The following is a 17,946-nucleotide window of genomic DNA, read 5'->3' on the forward strand; positions in this document are numbered from 1 at the left end:
ACCCCCTTTAACCCCCCCTGTGACCCCCAACTGCCCCCCCAGACCCCCCCCAAAACCACTCCCCCACCCCCTTTAACCCCCTATGGGAACCTCATTGTCCCCCCCCACCCCCAAATACCTCCTTTCTCCCCAAAACCACCCCCCCGCCCCCTTTAACACCTCCCGGGACCCCCAAACTCCCTTTAACACCCTCAGGGACTCCCCCTTGGGCCCACTTCTAACCCCCCAACCCACCCATTGCGCCCCCAGAGCCCCCCCTTGTGCTCCCCATCTCCCCATTGGGACCCCAAAGCCCCCCCATGGCCCCCCCCCATGAACGCGGATACAGCTCCAGCCCCTCCATGTCGGCCGCCATCTTGGCTCCTCCACGCCTCGCCCACTTCCGGCCCGCAGCGCGCCGCTCTGGCCTCTCGTCTCGCTGGTGGCGGCGGCGGGAGGCGCCGCTCTGGCCTCTCGGTCCTCCCGGGCTCCGGTTGTGCCGGTGCCGCCGGTGCCGCCATGTTGGTGACGGTGAAGGCGCTGCAGGGCCGCGAGTGCAGCATCGAGGTGGGGGGGGCGGGAAAAGCGGGGGGGGGAACGGGAGGAGGAGGAGGGAGGGGGGGAGCGGGAGCGGGGGCGGGTCATAGAGAGGGGCCGCTCCGGGACCCCAACATGGGGGTAGGGGGAGGTTTGGGGGGGGCAGGGCCCCCATTGGGGGTTAAATTGGGGGGGGCCATCATGGGGGAGCCCTTATGGGGTGTGGGGGGCTCAGACCCCCCCAATATTGGGGGTTTTGGGTGGGGGGGAGCAGGGATCTCTGTTATGGGGGGTCCCCCCATTGCCTGGGGGGGTTTGGGGGGTTGTGATGGGGATTGGGGGGATTTTGGGGGTGACTTGGATTGTTTGGGGGGATTTTGGGGTTTTTGGGGTGGCTTTGGGTGGATTTTGGGATGATTTGGGGGGTGTTTTGGAATATTTTGGGGTGTTTGGGGATATTTTGGGGTATTTGGGGGTGTTTTGGGGTGCTTTTGGGTGTTCGGGGTATTTTGGGGGTGGTTTTGGGTGTTTTGGGGGCATTTGGGGGTATTTTGGGGGTACTTTGGGGATGGTTTGCTATGTTTGGGCTTTTTTGAGGGTGTTTGGGGGGGTGTGGTTGTTTGGGGGGTTTGTGGTGTTTGGGGGGGTTTGGGGGAATTTGGGAGCTTTTTGGGGGTGCTTTGGGACATTTGGGGGAGATTTGGAGGCGGTTGGGTATATATTTGGGGGTGGTTTGGTGTGTTTTGGGGGGGGTTGTGGTGCTTTGGGATGTTTGAGGCGTTTTGGGGTATTTTGGGGGGGTTTTGGGGTGGTTTTGGGGTGTTTTGGGGGTCTCTGACCCCCCCAAAGGTGTCCCCAGAGGAGCAGGTCGAGGCGCTGAAGCTGTTGGTGGCCGAACGGCTGCAGGTGCCGGTGGAGCAGCAGCGGCTCCTGTACCGGGGGAAGGCGCTGGCTGGTGAGGGGGGGGCAATGGGGGGGGTAAAGGGGGTCCTGGGGGGCTGGAAGGGGTTTTAGGGGGTTAAAACGGGGCTTGGGTGGGTTAAAATGGGGTTGGGAGGTGTTAAAATGGGGCTTGGGGGGGTCCTGATGGGCTGAAAGGGGATTTGGAGGCATCTTGAGGGGGCTAAAAGGGGGTTTGGGGGGGGTTAAACGGGACTTTGGGGTAGTTAAAGGGGGTTCAGGGGTGAGAGAGGGGATTTGGGGGGGTTTTGGGGGGATGGAGGGGAGGTTTGAGAGGGTTTAAAGAGGGTTTGGGGGGGTTAAAGGAGTGAAGGGAGCGGTTTGGGGGGGTTAAATGAGTGAAGGGAGCGGTTTGGGGGGGTCTGAGGGGGATTTAGGGGCTTAAAGGGCGTTTTTGGGGATTTAAAGGGGGATTTGGGGGTGTAAAAAGGGGGTTGGGGCGTTAAGGGGGGTTTGGGGCGTTGAAGGGAGTTTTGGGGGGGTTTAAAGGGGGTTTGGAGGGTGTTAAAGTGGGTCTTGGGTGTGTAAAGGGGGGTTCAGGGGTGTAAAAGAGGGTTTAGGGGTGTTTAAAGGGAGTTTTGGGGTGATTAAAGGGGGTTTGGGGGGTTTAAAGAGGCTTTGGGGGGGCTAAAGGGGGTTCTGGGGTGGGATAAGAGGTGATGGGGGGAAATGGAGGGGGTCCTGGGGGGGGGTTCAAAGGGGTTTGGGGGGGATTTGGGGGCTCAAGGAGGGATTAGTGGGCTCGGGGGGTGGGTTGGGGGTCTCTGTGGTGCTTTGGGGGGTCTCATCACCCCAATCCCCGTGTCCCCCCCCCTCATTTCGGGGTCCCCCCCCCAGACGGCCGCCGTCTCTCCGAGTACTCCATCGGCCCCTCGGCCCGGCTCAACCTCGTGCTCAAGCCGCCGGGGGGCGGGGCCAGGGGGGGCGGGGGGGCGGGGCCTGAGACCCCCCCCACCCCCCCGGAGGACTTGGGGGTCCCCCCCCCTTGCCTCGCTTTTGGGGGGCCCCTCTCCCAGCTGCTGGGGCGGCACTTTGGGGTGCAGGAAGGGGCGCGGGTCCTGCAACAGCTGCATAAGGTGGGTTGGGGGGGTCCTGGGGGGGTTTAATGGGGCTGAGGAGTGCATGGGGGGTCCTGGGGGGGTCCCTGGGGGGGTTTGATGGGGCTGGGGGGGTGTATGGGGGGTCCTGGGGGGGGTTTAATGGGGCTGGGGGGTGTATGGGGGGTCCTCGGGGGGGGGGTTTAATGAGGCTGGGGGGTGTATGGGGGGTCCTGGAGGGGTTTGGGGGGGTTTAATGGGGCTGGGGGGGTGTATGGGGGGTCCTCGGGGGGGGGGTTTAATGGGGCTGGGGGGTGTGTATGGGGGTCCCTGGGGGGGTTTGATGGGGCTGAGGGGTGTCCGAGGGGTCCGGGGGGGGGGTTAATGGGGCTGGGGGGGGTATATGGGGTGTCCTGGGGGGGGTTTAATGGGGCTGGGGGGGGTGTATGGGGTGTCCTGGGGGGGGCTTGGGGGTGTTGGGGTTTGGGGGGGTCACTGGGGGGGTGTTAAAGCCCCCCCCCCCCCCCCCCCCAGGACTATGCGCAGTCCCTGCGCGGGCTCAGCCTGGACGACCTGGAGCGGCTGGGAACGAGGCTGCTGCAGCCCGAGGGCGGGGCCGACGCAGGCCCCGCCCCCTCCACAAGCCCCGCCCCTTCAACAAGCCCCGCCCTTTCACAGGCAACCACACCCCTCCCCTAGCGTGGCCACGCCCCCTACCCTTAGCCACGCCCCCTCCCTTACCCCATTGGTCCAGCCCCCCCCCTCCGCAAGCCCCTCCCTTTGCCTGACCACGCCCCCTCCCTTTAAAGGGGCCGAACTCCATTAAAAGCCCCATTTTGGGATGTTTTGGGGTTTTTTGGGGTGATTTTGGCGTTTTGGGGATGGATTTTGGCGTTTTGGGGATGGTTTTTGGGGCTTTTGGGGGTGATTTTGGCGTTTTGGGGATGTTTTAGGGTGGTTTTGGGGGTGTTTTGCGTTGTTTTGGGCTGGTTTTGGGGGTTGGACACACCCCCCCCGTCTCCGCCGCAATGGCCGCTGGGAGCTGTAGTCCGGAAGCTCGCGGCTCTCTTCTGATTAGTCGCCGCGTTTCCGCGCTCTGATTGGATAGGCGGGAGGCGGTGGGTGGGGTCAGGGAGGGCGGGTTCCGCGGGTCCGGGCGGGGATTGGTTGATCAGCACCGGAAGGGGAGGGCTCAGCACAGGAAGGGGCGGGTGCAGCGCGGAGCCGCGGCCGGTGAGGCGGTACCGGGGGGGGGCCGGGCAGCGACATGCGGCTGGCGGGTACGGGGGGCGCTTGGGGGGCTCTGTGGGGTGGCTGTGGGCATCTATGGGGCAGCTGTGGGTCTCTGTGTGTCTCTAGTGGTCTCTATGGGGTGGCTATGGGGCGATTTGGGGCTCTATGGGGTGATTGTGTGTCTCTATGATGCAGTTGTGGGGCTCTCTGGGTCTCTAGTGGCCTGTATTGAGTGGCTGTGGGACTCTATGGGGTTGCTACAGGGTTCTATGGGGTACTAGTGGCCTCTATGGGGCATTTCTGGGGCTTTATGGGTTGGCTATGGGCATCTATGGGGAGGTTGGTGATCTCTATGGGGTGGCTGTGGGGCGGTTGGGGGGCTCTGTGTATCTCTAGTGGCTTCTATGGGGCGACTCGGGGCTCTAGGGGGTGGTTGTGGGTCTCTATGGTGCGGTGGGGGGCTCTGTTGGTCGTGGTGGGGTGGCTATGGGCACCTATGGGGTGATTTGGGGCTCTATGGTGCGGTTGTGGGGCTCTGTGGGACTCTAGTGACCTCTATGGGGTGGCTGTGGGACTCTATGGGGCGGTTGGGGTCTCTGTGTGTCTCTAGTAGCTTCTATGGGGTGGATATGGGGCGATTTGGGGCTCTATGGGGTGGTTGGGGGTCTCTCTGGGGCAGTTCTGGGGCTCTATGGGTCTCTGTGGGGTGGCTATGGGCCTCTATGGGGCGGTGGGGGGCTCTATGAGGTGGCTGTGGGACTCCATGGGGTTGCTGCAGGGTTCTATGGGGCTCTAGTGGCCTCTATGGGGCAGTTCTGGGCCTCTATGGGCCGGTTGGGGGTTCTCTGTGGGGAAGCTGGAGAGATCTGTGGGACTCCGGAGTGGTTGGGGGGCTCTGCAGGGTGGTTTTGGTTCTCTGTGGGCCTCTGTGGGGCAGTTGTGGGCTCTATGGGGTGGCTGGAAGTTCTAAGGGGTGGCTATGGAGCTCTGGGGGGTTGCTGTGGGGCTCTATGGGGGTCCGTGGGGATCTAGGGGGTGGTTGAGAGTTCTACGGAGTAGATATGGGGCTCTATGGGGCAGTTGGGGGGCACTATGGGGCAGCCGTGATGTTCTATGGGGCAGTTTGGGGCTCTATGAGGTAGCCGTGGGGATCTACGGGACAGTTATGGGGGCACTATGGGCCAGCTGTTGGGTCCTATGGGGCAGCCATGGTGATCTTTGGGGCAGTTTGGGGCTCTATGGGGCAGCTGGGGGACTCTACGGGGCAACTGTTGGGTCCTATGGGGCAGCCATGCTGATCTCTGGGGCATTTTGGGTCTCTATGGGGCAGCCATGCTGATCTCTGGGGCAGTTTGGGTCTCTATGGGGCAGCTGGGGGCTCTATGGGGCAGCCATGCCAATCTCTGGGGCAGTTTGGGGCTCTATGGTGCAGTTTGGGGCTCTATGGGGCAGCTGGGGGGCTCGATGGGGCAGTTTGGGGCTCTATGGGGCAGCTCCATGCCCCCCCAGCCCCCCTGCGCCTGGCGGCCGCTCTCGGACTCCTTTGGCTCCTGGGCTGGGTCCTGCTGGGGCCCCCCCGCGCCCCCCCGACGCTGCAGCGCCTCCTGCTGGCCCGTGAGTACACCGGGGGGGGGGGCGCCCCCTAGCGGGGGGGAGGACTCACACACGGTGGGGGGGGGGAGGAGGGGGGTCACACAATTAGGGGGGGTTCTAATGTTTCCCCTCCCCCCCCTTCCCCCTCTATTCCCCTCCCCCAGGCCCTGAGACCCCCCCCACAGCAGGTACGTGTTGGGGGAGGGGCAAAGGGGGCGGGGCTTGGGGTGGGGGGTTGGGATTGGGTGGGGGAGGGGGTGGGGAATGGGAGTGGGGGTTGGGGGGGGGGGGAATGACCCCTATGGGGGGGGGGAGCCCAATGGGGGTTTGGGGGCGGGATTTGGGGGGGAGGGGGCGGGGTTTGGGGAGGGGGCGGGGTTTGTGACGTAGCCCCTCCCCCCCAGCGCCCCGCCCCCCCCGCTTCAAGTGCGGGCTCCCCCGGCCCTGCCCCCCCGCCCATTTCGCCTTCCGATTGGTCAGCGGCGCCGCCAACGTCATCGGGCCCAAGATCTGCCTCGAGGACCGAGTGTGAGCCCCTCCCCCACCCCCCATCATCCCCCCCCTTCCCCTCCCCTACCCCCTCCATTGACCCTCCCCTCCCCCCCCCAGGTTAATGAGCAGCGTCAAGAACAACGTGGGCCGAGGCCTCAACATTGCCCTGGTCAATGGTGAGGGGGGAGGGGCTCCATTCCCCTCCCCCACCCCTCCATTGGCTTCAATGGGAGGGGGAGGGGCTTAATACCCCTCCCCCACCCCCTATTAGACCACATGGGGGGGGAGGGGCTTTGTGACACGCTGCCCCTCCCCCCCAATGGGTCTCATTGTGCCCCCCTCCCCTTCCCCCCACACCATTTGGGGGTTGCTCCTCTCCCCCCCCCCAATGGTGTATAACGGGGGGGAGGGGCTAAATACCCCACCCCCCCACCCCACCCCCCCCATTACTTGGGGGTCACCCCATAGGAGTCAATGGGGAGCTCATCGCCGCTCGCGCCTTCGACATGTGGGCCGGGGGTGAGTGAGGACAAAACCACTTTGGGGGGGGGGGGGATTTATTGGGGGGGGTCTCTCTATCAGTGGGGTGTCCCCCCCCCACCCCCCTTTGACCCACCCCCTATTCCCCCCCCCCCCCAACAGACGTTGAGGATCTGCTCAAGTTCCTGCGGCCGCTGCATGAGGGGACATTGGTGCTGGTGGCTTCGTATGACGACCCCGCCACCAAGTAACGATATGGGGCGATATAGGGCGATATGGGGCGATATAGGGCGATATGGGGCGATATAGGGCGATAGGGGGGTCTAAAGGCCCCCCCCTTACCCCTATTTCCATCCTAATTCCAGGTTAACGGAGGAATCCCGGCGCCTCTTTGGGGAGTTGGGCAGCGCCGTCGCCATGGACTTGGCCTTTAGGGACAGTTGGGTCTTCCTGGGGGCCAAAGGGGTGCAGGAGCGAAGCCCCTTTGAGCAGGTGGGGCTCTATGGGGCACTTATGGGGCTGGGAAAGGGGGGGGTGTGTCACTTGGGGGGCTGCCCCATAGCGCTGGTCTCATCCCCACAGCACGTCCGGAACAGCCGCAGCTCCAACAAGTACGAGGGGTGGCCGGAGGCGCTGGAGCTCGAGGGCTGTGTCCCCCGCAGGGCCCCCGACCCACCGTGACCCATAAGTGCCCCTCCTCCCCGGACCCATAAGTGCCCTACTGGGACCCATAAGTGGCTCCCCCCCTACTTGTGGGGGAGTGGAGGGGTCTTGGTATGTTCCCCCCCCATCACCACTGTGTGGCCCCAGGGGCAAAATAAAGCTGGGCCTGAATGGAGGTGTTTGGACCCATAAGTGATGTGGGGCTGCCCCCATAAGTACCGCAGGGGGGAATGATGAGCAGGGGCTGGTGTTAATGGGGGGTAATTAGTCCCGGGGGGGAGTTAATGAGGGGAGTAATTAGGGGTGGGGAGATCGGGGGTGCTTTGGTCCCAGCTTAGGTGGGGGCTATGGGCAGGATGAGGTATCTATGGGGCACAATGGAGGTGCTATAGGGATGACTAGATGTCTAGGGGTAGGATGGAGTGTCTATGGGGCAGGATAGCAGCACTATAGGGCAAAATGGTGGTGCTATAGGGCAGAATGGGTGCCTATGCAGCAGGTTAGCAGCTCTATGGGGCAGGGATAGCAGCGCTATGGGTAGGATAGCAGTGCTATGGGGCAGGAGGGGGCCTCAACCCCAGCCCAGGGGCCAGGAGTGTTGTTTAGGGGGAGGAGGCTGGGCTGTGGGGCAGGTGGAAGCCGGGGTGGGCAGGGGGAGTATGGGCCCATAAGCTGCTATGGGGCGCTGTGGGTCAGAGCTTGTGCGGGTTCACCCAGCGGTACGTGCCCTCGTAGAGGAACCCGGCGCGTTTCAGCAGCTCATCGGCCTCAGGGGGCCCCGGCTGTGGGGGGGGGGTGGAGCAGGTGAGGGGCTGCCCCATAGCAAGACCCCCTGACCCATAGCGGGACTCCCCTGCCCCCCAAAACCACCCTATAGCCCCCAACCTGCCCCATAACCCCCCCCAACTGCCTGCCCCACATCCCCCCAACCCCCCCCCAAGTGTCCCCCCACCCCCCAACCTGCCCCATAGCACCCCCCAAACCACCCCATAGCCTCCCTTTCCACCCCCAACTCCTGCCCCAGGGTGCCCCCAGCCCCGCAACCTGCTCAATAGCCAATAACTGCCCCATAGCCCCCTCATCCCCTGCCCCATAGCACCCCATAAGTGCCCCATAGTACCTGCCAAACACATAGGGGATGGGTCTCTCCGCGCGCGCCTCGATGTTGTGCAGCAGTGGGGTGAAGATGCGCCAGGCCTCGCGCAGCTCATCACTATGGGGGGGCACCCCCAAAATGACCCATAAGTGAGGGGGAATCACCCCAGAGGGACCCATAAGTGGGGGGGAACACCCCATAGTGACCCATAATGGGGCAGAACCCAACCTGCGCACAAAGTGCATCTGGTTCCCGCAGAACACATCCAGGATGAGCCGCTCGTACGCGTCCGGCAGCTTCACGTCCTGGGGGGCAAAGGGGGACATGGGGTTGGGGGGGGGACCCCCTGGGGTTGGGGTCTCCAGCCCCATTTGGGCTCCCCATGTCCCATTCTGGGGTCCCTATGTGCCACTTTGGGGTCTGCCTGTATCATTTTGATGCTTCCACGTCCCTTTTTGGGTCTCCAGCCCTATTTTGTCTTCCTATGTCCTGTTTGGGGCTCTCCAAGGGCCATTTTTGGGGTTTCCAGGAGCTACTTTTGGGGTCTCCAGCCCCATTCTGGGCTCCCCATGTGCCACTTTGGGGTCTGCCTGCACTGTTTTGACACTTCCACGTCCCTTTTTGGGGTCTCCAGTAGCAATTTCAGGGTCTCCAGCCCTATTTTTTCTCCCTATGTCCCATTTGGGGCTCTCCAAGTGCCACTTTTGGCTTCTCCAGAAGCTACTTTGGGGTCTCCAGCCCCATTCTGGGTCCCTATGTGCCACTTTGGGGTCTGCCTGTGTCATTTTGACGCTTCCACATCCTTTTTTTGGGGTCTCCAGGCCCCACTTCGGATCCCTATGTCCCATTTGGGTCTCTCCAAGTGCCATTTGTGGCTTCTCCAGAAGCTACTTTGGGGTCTCCAGCCCCGTTTTGGTCTCTAGGTGCCCATTTTAGCTCTCTCCACGCCCATTCTGGGGGTGTCTCGGCGGGGGGGGGTGTCACCTTGTAGCGGTTGCCATAGGTGAGGTCGAGCTCGGACTCCTCGGGGCTGAGGAAGAGGCCGGGTTTCTTGGTCATCATCTTGTGTAGACGGCCTCGTCGGGCTGGACGCGCACCACCAGCTCGTTGCGCTTGCACTGGTGGCCGAAGATGTCCCCGGGCACGTCGCGGAACTGCAGCCGCACCTCGGCCTTGCGCTCGTTCAGCGCCTTCCCGCAGCGCAGCACGAAGGGCACCCCTGGGGGGCAGCAGCGGGGACGGGGCGTCAGCACCATGGACAGGGACAGCGCCGCCATGGAGGGGATGGGGCTTCAGCACCAATGGGCAGGGACAGCGCCGCCAAGGAGGGAATGGGGCGTTAGCACCACGGAGAGGGGCAGCGCCGCCATGGAGGGGACGGGGAGTCAGCACCATGGACAGGGACAGCGTCGCCATAGTGGGGATGGGGGGGGGCGCTTCAGCACCATGGACAGGGATAGCGCCACCATGGAGGAGATGGGGCTTCAGCACCATGGACAGCCCTGCCATGGGGTGTGTGTGGGGCTTCAGCACAACGGACAGCGGTGGGGGGGGGGGGGGGGTGTGCTGGGGGGGGCTTCAGCACCATGGCCAGGGTCAGTAGGACCATAGAGATGGCGGCACCACGGCCAGGGACAGAATGGGCATCGTCATGGTTCTAAGGGTCAAGGGCATCGTCTTCATGGTCATGGTAATCATGGTCATGGTAATCATGGTCACCATGGTCATGCTTATAGGCATGGGCATCATGGTTATAAGGGGCAAGGCCATTGTCTTCATGGTCATGGCAATCATGGTCATCATGGTCATGGTCATCATCATGGTTGCAAGTCATGGTCATCATGGTTTAAGAGTCAAGGCCATCATCTTTATGGTCATGGGAATCATGGTCATCATGGTTATAATGGGCAAGGCTATCGTCTTCATGGTCATGGCCATGACAATTATGGTTGCCATAGTCATAATGGTCAGGCCTATCATCATTATGGTCATCATCATGGTTGCAGTCATGGCCATCATGGTTATAAGGGTCAAGGCTATCATTCTCATGGTCATGGCCATGACAATTATGGTCACCATAGTCAAATGGTCATGGTCATCATCATTATGGTCATCATCATGGTTGCAGTCATGGCCATCATGGTTATAAGGGTCAAGGCCATCGTCTTATGGTCATGGCAATCATGGTCACCATGGTCATGGTCACCATCAGGGTTGAGTCATGGTCATCCTAGTTATAATGGGCAACGAAATCATCCTCATGGTCATGGCCATGACAATCATGGTCATAATGGTCATGGTCGTCATCATTATGGTCATGATCATGGTTGTAGTCATGGTCATCATAGTTATAATGGGCAAAGCCATCATCTTCATGGTCATGGCCATGACAATCATGGTCACAGTTGTCACCATCATGGTTGTAGGCATGGTCATCATGATCATGTTTATGATCATGGTCATGATAGTTGTGGTCATGGCCATCATCATGGTCATGATCATCATGGTCATGGGCATGGTCATGATCACTATGGTTATTGTCATCACCATTATCACCATGGGCATCATAACAATGGTCATCATGGTCATTGCTATGCTCATGATCATCATCATGGTCATGATGGGTTGTGGGCCACCATCATCATGGTCATTGTTACGGTAATAACGGTCATCCTCATCATGCCCCTGCCCATGGCCACCACGTCCCCCCCTTTGCACTCACCGTCCCAGCGCTCATTGGCCACATGCAGGATGGCGGCTGCGAACGTGGCTGTGGTGGAGCCGGGGGGCACCGTGGGGTCGTCCAAGTAGCCCTTGTGGGCCTCGGGGGGGCCCTCGGGGTTCCCCACGTACTGGCCAAGGACCACGTCCTCTGGCACCACCGGGCTGATGCACTTGAGCACCTTCACCTGTGGGGGGGGGACATGGGGTGGGGGGATGTGGTTATGGGGCCACCATTGAGAACATGTTGATGGGGATGTGGTTATGGGGCCACCATTGGGAACACAGTGATGGGACATGGTTATGGGGCCACCATAGAGAACATGTGATGGGGATGTGGTTATGGGGCCACTATTTGAGAACATGTGATGGGGATGTGGTTATGGGGCCACCATTGAGAACATGGGTGATGGGTTGTCGCCATCACGGAGGTAACAATGAAGGATGTGGCCATGGGGGCTGCTACTATTGAGGTCAAGACCATGGAGAATGTGGTTGTGGGTCATGGGCCCCACTGGGGACATGGCCATGGCCAGGCCATGGTCCCCATGACCATGAAGTGATGGTGTGAAGGGCTCAGGTGGGACCTGGAGTGCGGTGTGGAGGGAGGTGACACCATGGGACACGGTGGGGACATGGTGGGGACACGGACCTTCTCATCCCGCACATCATCGGGTTGGTGGGAGGCCGGTTTTCTCCATGGCCACCAAGCAGAGCATCTGCAGGAGTGGTTCTGCATCACGTCCCTGTGGGGCAGAGCCACATGCTGGGACCACGGACATCCCTATGGGGGCGGGTGGGTCGGATCTCCCCAAGGCCACCCTGGTCCTCACCGGATGATGCCGAAGTCATCGAAGTAGCCACCACGTCCCTCAGTGCCAAAGGGCTCCTTGAAGGTGACAACCACACAGGCCACGTTGTCCCGGTTCCAGATGGGGCCGAAGATCCGGTTCCCGAAGCTGGTGGGACGTGGGATGAGGGTGAGCAGCTGGTGTCACCTCCCGTGGCCCCCCCGATGTCCCCGTGTCCCACCGGAGCACCATGAGGTTCTGCACCATCTCCTTGCCCAGGTAGTGGTCGATGCGGTAGATCTGCTCCTCGTGGAAGAGGCCACTGAGATGGGCTGAGAGCGCGTCCGAGCTCGCCAGGTCCCGGCCAAAGGGCTTCTCCACAATGATGCGGTTCCAGCTGGACATGGGAACATGGGACATGGGGGTGACATAGAATCATAGAATCGTAAGGGTTGGAAAGCACCTTAAGATCATCTAGTTCCAACCCCCCTGCCATGGGCAGGGACACCTTGCCCTAAACCACGTGGCTGAAGGCTCTGTCCAACCTGGCCTTGGACACCGCCAGGGATGGAGCATCCACAACCTCCCTGGGCAACCCCTTCCAGTGCTTCACCACCCTCACTGTAAAGAACTTCTTCCTTATATCTAATCTAAACTTCTTCTGTTTAAGTTTGAACCCATCACCCCTTGTCCTACCACTCCAGTCCCTAAGGAAGAGTCCCTCCCCAGCATCCTTGTAGACCCCCTTCAGATACTGGAAGGCTGCTATGAGGTCTCCACGCAGCCTTCTCTTCTCCAGGCTGAACAGCCCCAACTCTCTCAGCCTGTCTTCATACGGGAGGTGCTCCAGCCCTCTTATCATCCTCGTGGCCCTCCTCTGGACTCGCTCCAACAGCTCCATGTCCTTTTTATGTTGAGGACACCAGAACTGTACGCAGTACTCCAAGTGGGGTCTCACAAGAGCAGAGTAGAGGGGCAGGATCACCTCCTTCGACCTGCTGGTCACGCTTCTTTTGATGCAGCCCAGGATACGGTTGGCTTTCTGGGCTGCAAGCGCACACTGAAGCCGGCTCATGTTAAGCTTCTCGTCAACCAACACCCCCAAGTCCTTTTCTGCAGGGCTGCTCTGAATCTCTTCTCTACCCAGCCTGTAGCAGTGCCTGGGATTGCCCCAACTCAGGTGTAGGACCTTGCACTTGGCTTGGTTAAACTTCAGAAGGTTGGCATCGGCCCACCTCACAAGCGTGTCAAGGTCCCTCTGGATGGCATCCCTTCCCTCCAGCGTATCAACCGAACCGTCCCATGTCCTCATGGTGTCCTGTCCCTGTCCCATGCACTGATCCCAGATGTGGCAAGTGATGTCCCCGTGGTGTCCCCATGTTCTATCTCTGTCCCATGGCGTCCCCATGTCCTACCCCTGTCCCATGGTGTCCCTATCCCAGCCCCATGGCGTCCCCATATCCCTACCCCTATCCCATGCAGTGGCGGTGGATGTGAGTGTGATGTCCCCATGATGTCCCCATGTCCCAACCCCTGCCCCATGCAGGCCTGGCTCCCATCCCCATAGTGTCCCCACGGTGTCCTACCCCATCCCATGGTGTCCCCATGTCCTACCCCTGTCCCATGGCACCCCCATGGTGTCCTACCCCTGTCCCATGGTGTCTCTGTGATGTCCTACCCCTGCCCCATGGTGTCCACCCCATCCCCATAGTGTCCCCATGGTGTCCCACCTTGCCCCATGGCATCCCCATGGTGTCCTACTCCTATCCCATGGTGTCTCCATGGTATCATACCCCTGCCCATGGTGTCCCCATGTCCTAGCCCCTGCCCCATGGTGTCCCCATGGTGTCTACCGTTGTCCCATTTGTGTCCCCATGTCCTACCCCCACCCCATGGTGTCCCCATGGTGTTTTAACCCTGCCCCATGGTGTCCCCATGGTGTCTGCATTGTCCCCGGTGTCCCCATGGTGTCCCAGCCCTGCCCCATGGTGGCCCCACGGTGTCCCCATGGTGCCGTACCCCTGCCCCATGCAGTGCTCCGGATGTGCCGGGTGACGGTGGCGTAGAGCCCCGCGCAGCGCCAGGTAGAAGAGCCGATGCGCGGCGGCGCCCCCCGGCAGCTCCCGCAGCGCCGCCTCCAGGCGCCGGAACGGGGCCTCGTCCCCGTAGTGCCCCTGCACGAAGCGCTGCCGCGAGAAGAAGCGCTCCAGGAGCGGCGAGTCCTCGGGGGATGCCTGCGGGGACAGGGACAGTGGGGGCGATGGGGGCTAATGGGGCAGTGGGGGTGATGGGGGCTAATGGCGGCAATGGGGGTTAATAGAGGCAATGGGGGTGATGGGGGCTAACGGTGGCAATGGGGGTTAATGGGGCAATGAGGGTGATGGGGGTTAATGGGGATGTTGGGGGCAATGGGGGATAATAGGGGCAATGGGGGTTAATAGGGGCAATAGGGGTGATGGGGGTTAATAGGGGCAATGGGGGTTAATGGGGCAATGCGGGTGATGGGGGCAATGGCGGTTAATAGGGGTGATGGGGGTGATGGGGGCAATAGGGGTTAATTGGGGCAATGGGGGTGATGGGGGTAAATAGGGGCAATGGGGGTGATGATGGCAATGGGGGCGATGGCGGTTAACAGGGGCAATAGGGGCAATAGGGGTTAACAGGGGCAATGGGGGCGACGGGGGTTAATAGAGGCAATGGGGGCTAATAGGTGCAATGGGCGTGATGGGGGTTAATGGGGGCGATGGGGGTTAATAGGGACAATGGGGGCGATGGGGGTAATGGGGGTCAATAGGGGCAATGGGGGTTAACAGGGGCAATGGGGGTGATGGGGCAATGGGGGTTAATGGGGTGATGGGGGCAATGGCGGTTAATAGGGGTGATGGGGGTGATGGGGGCAATAGGGGTTAATAGGGGCAATAGGGGTGATGGTGGCAATGGGGTGATGGGGGTAAATAGGGGCAATGGGGGTGATGGTGGCAATGGGGGTGATGGGGCAATGGGGGTTGATGGGGCAAGGCGGGTGATGGGGGTTAATGGGGGTGATGGGGGCAATGGGGGTCAATAGGGGCAATGGGGGTTAACAGGGGCAATGAGGGCGATGGGGGCAATGGGGGTTAATGGGGCAATGGGGGTGATGGGGGCAATGGCAGTTAATAGGGGTGATGGGGGTGATGGGGTCAATAGGGGTTAATAGTGGCAATAGGGGTGATGGTGGCAGTGGGGGTGATGGGGGTAAACAGGGGCAATGGAGGTGATGGTGGCAATGGGGGTGATGGGGCAATGGCGGTTAACAGGGGCAATGGGGGCGACGGGTTAGTGGGGCAATGGGGGCTAATAGGTGCAATGGGGGTGATGGGCTTTAATGGGGCGATGGGGTTAATGGGGGCGATGGGGGTTAATAGGGGCAATGGGGGTGATGGAGTTAATGGGGGCAATGGGGGCTAATAGGGGCGATGGGGGTTAATAGGGGCAATGGGGGCTAATAGGGGCAATGGGGGCTATGGGGATTAATAGGGGCAATGGGGGTTAATAGGGGCAGTGGGGGCAATGGGGGTAATGGGGGTTAATGGGGGCAATGGGGGCTAATAGGGGCAATGGGGGTTAATGGGGCAGTGGGGGTGATGAGGGTTAATAGGGGCAATAGGGGCTAATAGGGGTGATGGGGGCGACAGGGGTTAATGGGGGTTAATAGGGGCAATGGGGGCGACGGGGGTTAATGGGGGTTAACGGGCAATGGGGGTGACGGGGGTTAATAGGGGCAATGGGGGCTAATAGGGGCAACGGGGACAGTGGGGGCAACAGAGATGATGGGGGCAATAGAGACATGGGGATAGTGGGATATGGGGACAGGGGACATGGGGGCAGTGGGATATGGGGGCAACGGGGACGACGGGGATATGGGGACATGGGGGCAATGGGGATGATGGGGACATGTGGATATGGGGACATTGGGATATGGGGACGTGGGACATAGGGGTGATGGGGACATGGGGATGATGGGGACATGGGGATATAGCAACAATGGGGACATTAGGATATGGGGACATGGGACATGGGGCATGAGGAGGATGGGGACATGTGGATATAGTGACAATGGGGACATTGGGATATATGGCGACATGGGACGGGGGCAATGGGGACATGGGATACGGGACACGGGCCGTTGGTGGCACCTTGAGGTGCGGCAGCGTCCGCTCCCGGATCAGCTCCACCGTCAGCGGGGATCGGGCGAAGCCGACAACGTGAATGTCCTCGGGGAGGAGCCCGTCCCGGAACAGCCACCTGCCAACAGGGACATGGGGACACCGGGGACACCGGGGACAACGCAGACCCCCCATCACAACAGAGCCCCCAGGGACACGGGTGGCCCCGGGGACACTGGAGACCTTTGGGGTCAGGGGTGGCTCTTAATGGGGACATTGGGGACAGGGATGACGCTGGTCACAAGAGCGGGTTTGGGGTCAGTGGGGACAAGGGACCCTGAGGATAGGGGTGACATTGGGTGGCATTGAGGGCTTTGGGGACATTGGGTGACGGGGGGACATTGGGGTGTCAATGGGGACGCACCATATCGTGGGGTAGATCTTCTTCCGAGCCAGGTCACCCTATGGGGGGAGAAAGAGGGGGGGGGCCGAGGCTGAGGCCGGGCACAGCTCAGTGCAGCGATGGGGCTGCCCTTGGCCCCGCCCCTTCCCCTTGGCCCGCCCCCTCCCTGATGCTGACTCATGCTGGGGGGGGGGGGCTGTGTCGGGGGCTCCCCCCCCGCTCCCAAAATCAGGCCACCGGCCCCTCCCCCCCCCCCGGCACTGGCCTCTTCCTGTTCCCCTTCCCCTCCCCCCCCATCGTGACCCACAGCCCCCCCCTGCCCCACATATTGCCCCAATATAGCCCCCAGCCCCCTATATCCCCCCCAGCCCCACATATAGCCCACTAGTATAGCCCTTAGCACCCCATATCCCAACCCCAGCCCCACAACTTACCCCCCCCAGCCCACATATTGCCCCCTAGTATACCCTTAGCACCCATATCCCAACTCCAGCCCACAACTTACCCCCCCCCCACCAGCCCCACATATCCAACCCCCCAATTCCCCCCCCAGCTCACAGAGGCCCCGAAGATGATGAAGATGTGGGGCTGGCCCCATAGGAAGGCCCATCCTGGCTCAGCTCCTCCCGCAGCAGCCCACAGCCCTCGGTGCGGCTCCACCGGCCCCAACCCAGCTCCGGCCCCGACATCGGCCCTATAGGGGCAGCGCTGGGACTCGGGGGGCAGGTGTGGGGCAGGTGTGGGGCAAGGCCGGAACTTGGGGGGCAGGGCTGGGGCAGGAGTGGGGCGCTGGGGGGGGGCAGGATTAGGAGCTGGGAGGCAGGGCCCAGACCCGTTGGGCAGGATTAGGCAGTTGGGGGGCAGGGCCTGGAGGTGTGGGGCAGGACTTGAGGTGGGGGGGCGGAACTAAGGACTTTGGGGGGCAGAACCTTCCCGCGCCCCCAAACAGCCTCTTGTTGCCCTACTGTTGACCCCCGGACCCGAATTCACCCCTAGGCCCCCATTACCCCCCCATAGACACCCATATCTTCCCCATTACCCCATACACCCCCATACCCCCCATAGGCCCCCGGGTAGCGCCCAAAGACACCCCATATCTCCCCATAGACCACCATAGACCCTCCATAGACCCCTATTTACCACCCAGGACCCCCATTTCCCCCCCCAGGACCCCCATTACCTCCCATAGACCCCCATTTATCCCCCAAAGACCCCCATTTCCCCCCCACAAACCCCCATACACACCCCATATCTCCCCATAGACCACCATAGACCCCCATTTCCCCACTACAGACACCCCGCATCTCCCCATAGACCTCCATTAGACCCCCATTTCCCCAACCCCAGACCCCCATTTTCGTCCCCCATAGACACCCATACCTCCCTACAAGCTTCCATTAGCCTCCATAGACCCCCATTACCCCCTCAACGCCCCATTGCCCCCCATATTTCCCCCCCATAGACCCCCATTTCCCCCGCATAGACCCCCATTTTCCCCCCATGAGACACCCCATAGCCCCTACAGGCTTCCATAGCCTCCATTAACCCCATATCCCCCCATATGGACCCCCATTTCCCTCCCATAGACCCCATTTCCCCCCCAAAGGACCCCCATTTCTCCCCAAAGACACCCCGTATCTCCCATAGGCCCATACCCCCTATGTAGCACCCATTTCTCCCCATAGACCCCCATTTCCCCCCGATATACCCCCATTTCCCTGTTACAGGACCCCCATACTCCCATTTAGCACCCCTATTACCCACCATAGACCCCATTTCCCCCCCATAGACCCCATTTCCCCCCCATAGACACCCC

The 17,946-nt window shown here is 61.4% G+C and overlaps 3 protein-coding genes across 3 annotated transcripts; 2 read left to right on the forward strand and 1 right to left on the reverse strand.

Annotated features, from left to right (window-relative positions):
• Positions 1-369: 369 nt before the first annotated feature.
• On the forward strand, positions 370-3,355 carry LOC115602864 (ubiquitin-like protein 4A). Its single transcript, XM_030474297.1, has 4 exons — positions 370-546; positions 1,366-1,471; positions 2,314-2,552; positions 3,048-3,355. Exons 1-4 carry the CDS (start codon positions 499-501, stop codon positions 3,210-3,212), a joined length of 558 nt encoding a protein of 185 aa, XP_030330157.1. The 5' UTR covers positions 370-498; the 3' UTR covers positions 3,213-3,355.
• Positions 3,356-3,695: 340 nt separating this feature from the next.
• Positions 3,696-7,150, forward strand: LOC115602866 (protein FAM3A-like). The gene is made up of 9 exons (XM_030474299.1): positions 3,696-3,793; positions 5,256-5,360; positions 5,504-5,527; positions 5,744-5,867; positions 5,949-6,007; positions 6,300-6,350; positions 6,474-6,558; positions 6,677-6,803; positions 6,894-7,150. Exons 1-9 carry the CDS (start codon positions 3,781-3,783, stop codon positions 6,990-6,992), a joined length of 687 nt encoding a protein of 228 aa, XP_030330159.1. The 5' UTR covers positions 3,696-3,780; the 3' UTR covers positions 6,993-7,150.
• A 575-nt stretch (positions 7,151-7,725) lies between these two features.
• On the reverse strand, positions 7,726-16,819 carry LOC115602836 (glucose-6-phosphate 1-dehydrogenase-like). Its single transcript, XM_030474264.1, is given in 16 exon segments — positions 7,726-7,756; positions 8,095-8,187; positions 8,299-8,375; positions 9,055-9,137; positions 9,140-9,289; positions 10,793-10,979; positions 11,444-11,485; positions 11,487-11,518; positions 11,521-11,537; positions 11,625-11,750; positions 11,824-11,979; positions 13,602-13,816; positions 15,758-15,866; positions 16,152-16,189; positions 16,689-16,738; positions 16,741-16,819. Coding segments are annotated over 16 exon segments (1,485 nt in total).
• Between the last annotated feature and the right edge of the window lie 1,127 nt (positions 16,820-17,946).

Source organism: Strigops habroptila, unplaced genomic scaffold (genome assembly GCF_004027225.2).
Source record: "Strigops habroptila isolate Jane unplaced genomic scaffold, bStrHab1.2.pri NW_022045577.1_ctg1, whole genome shotgun sequence".
NCBI lineage: Eukaryota > Metazoa > Chordata > Aves > Psittaciformes > Psittacidae > Strigops > Strigops habroptila.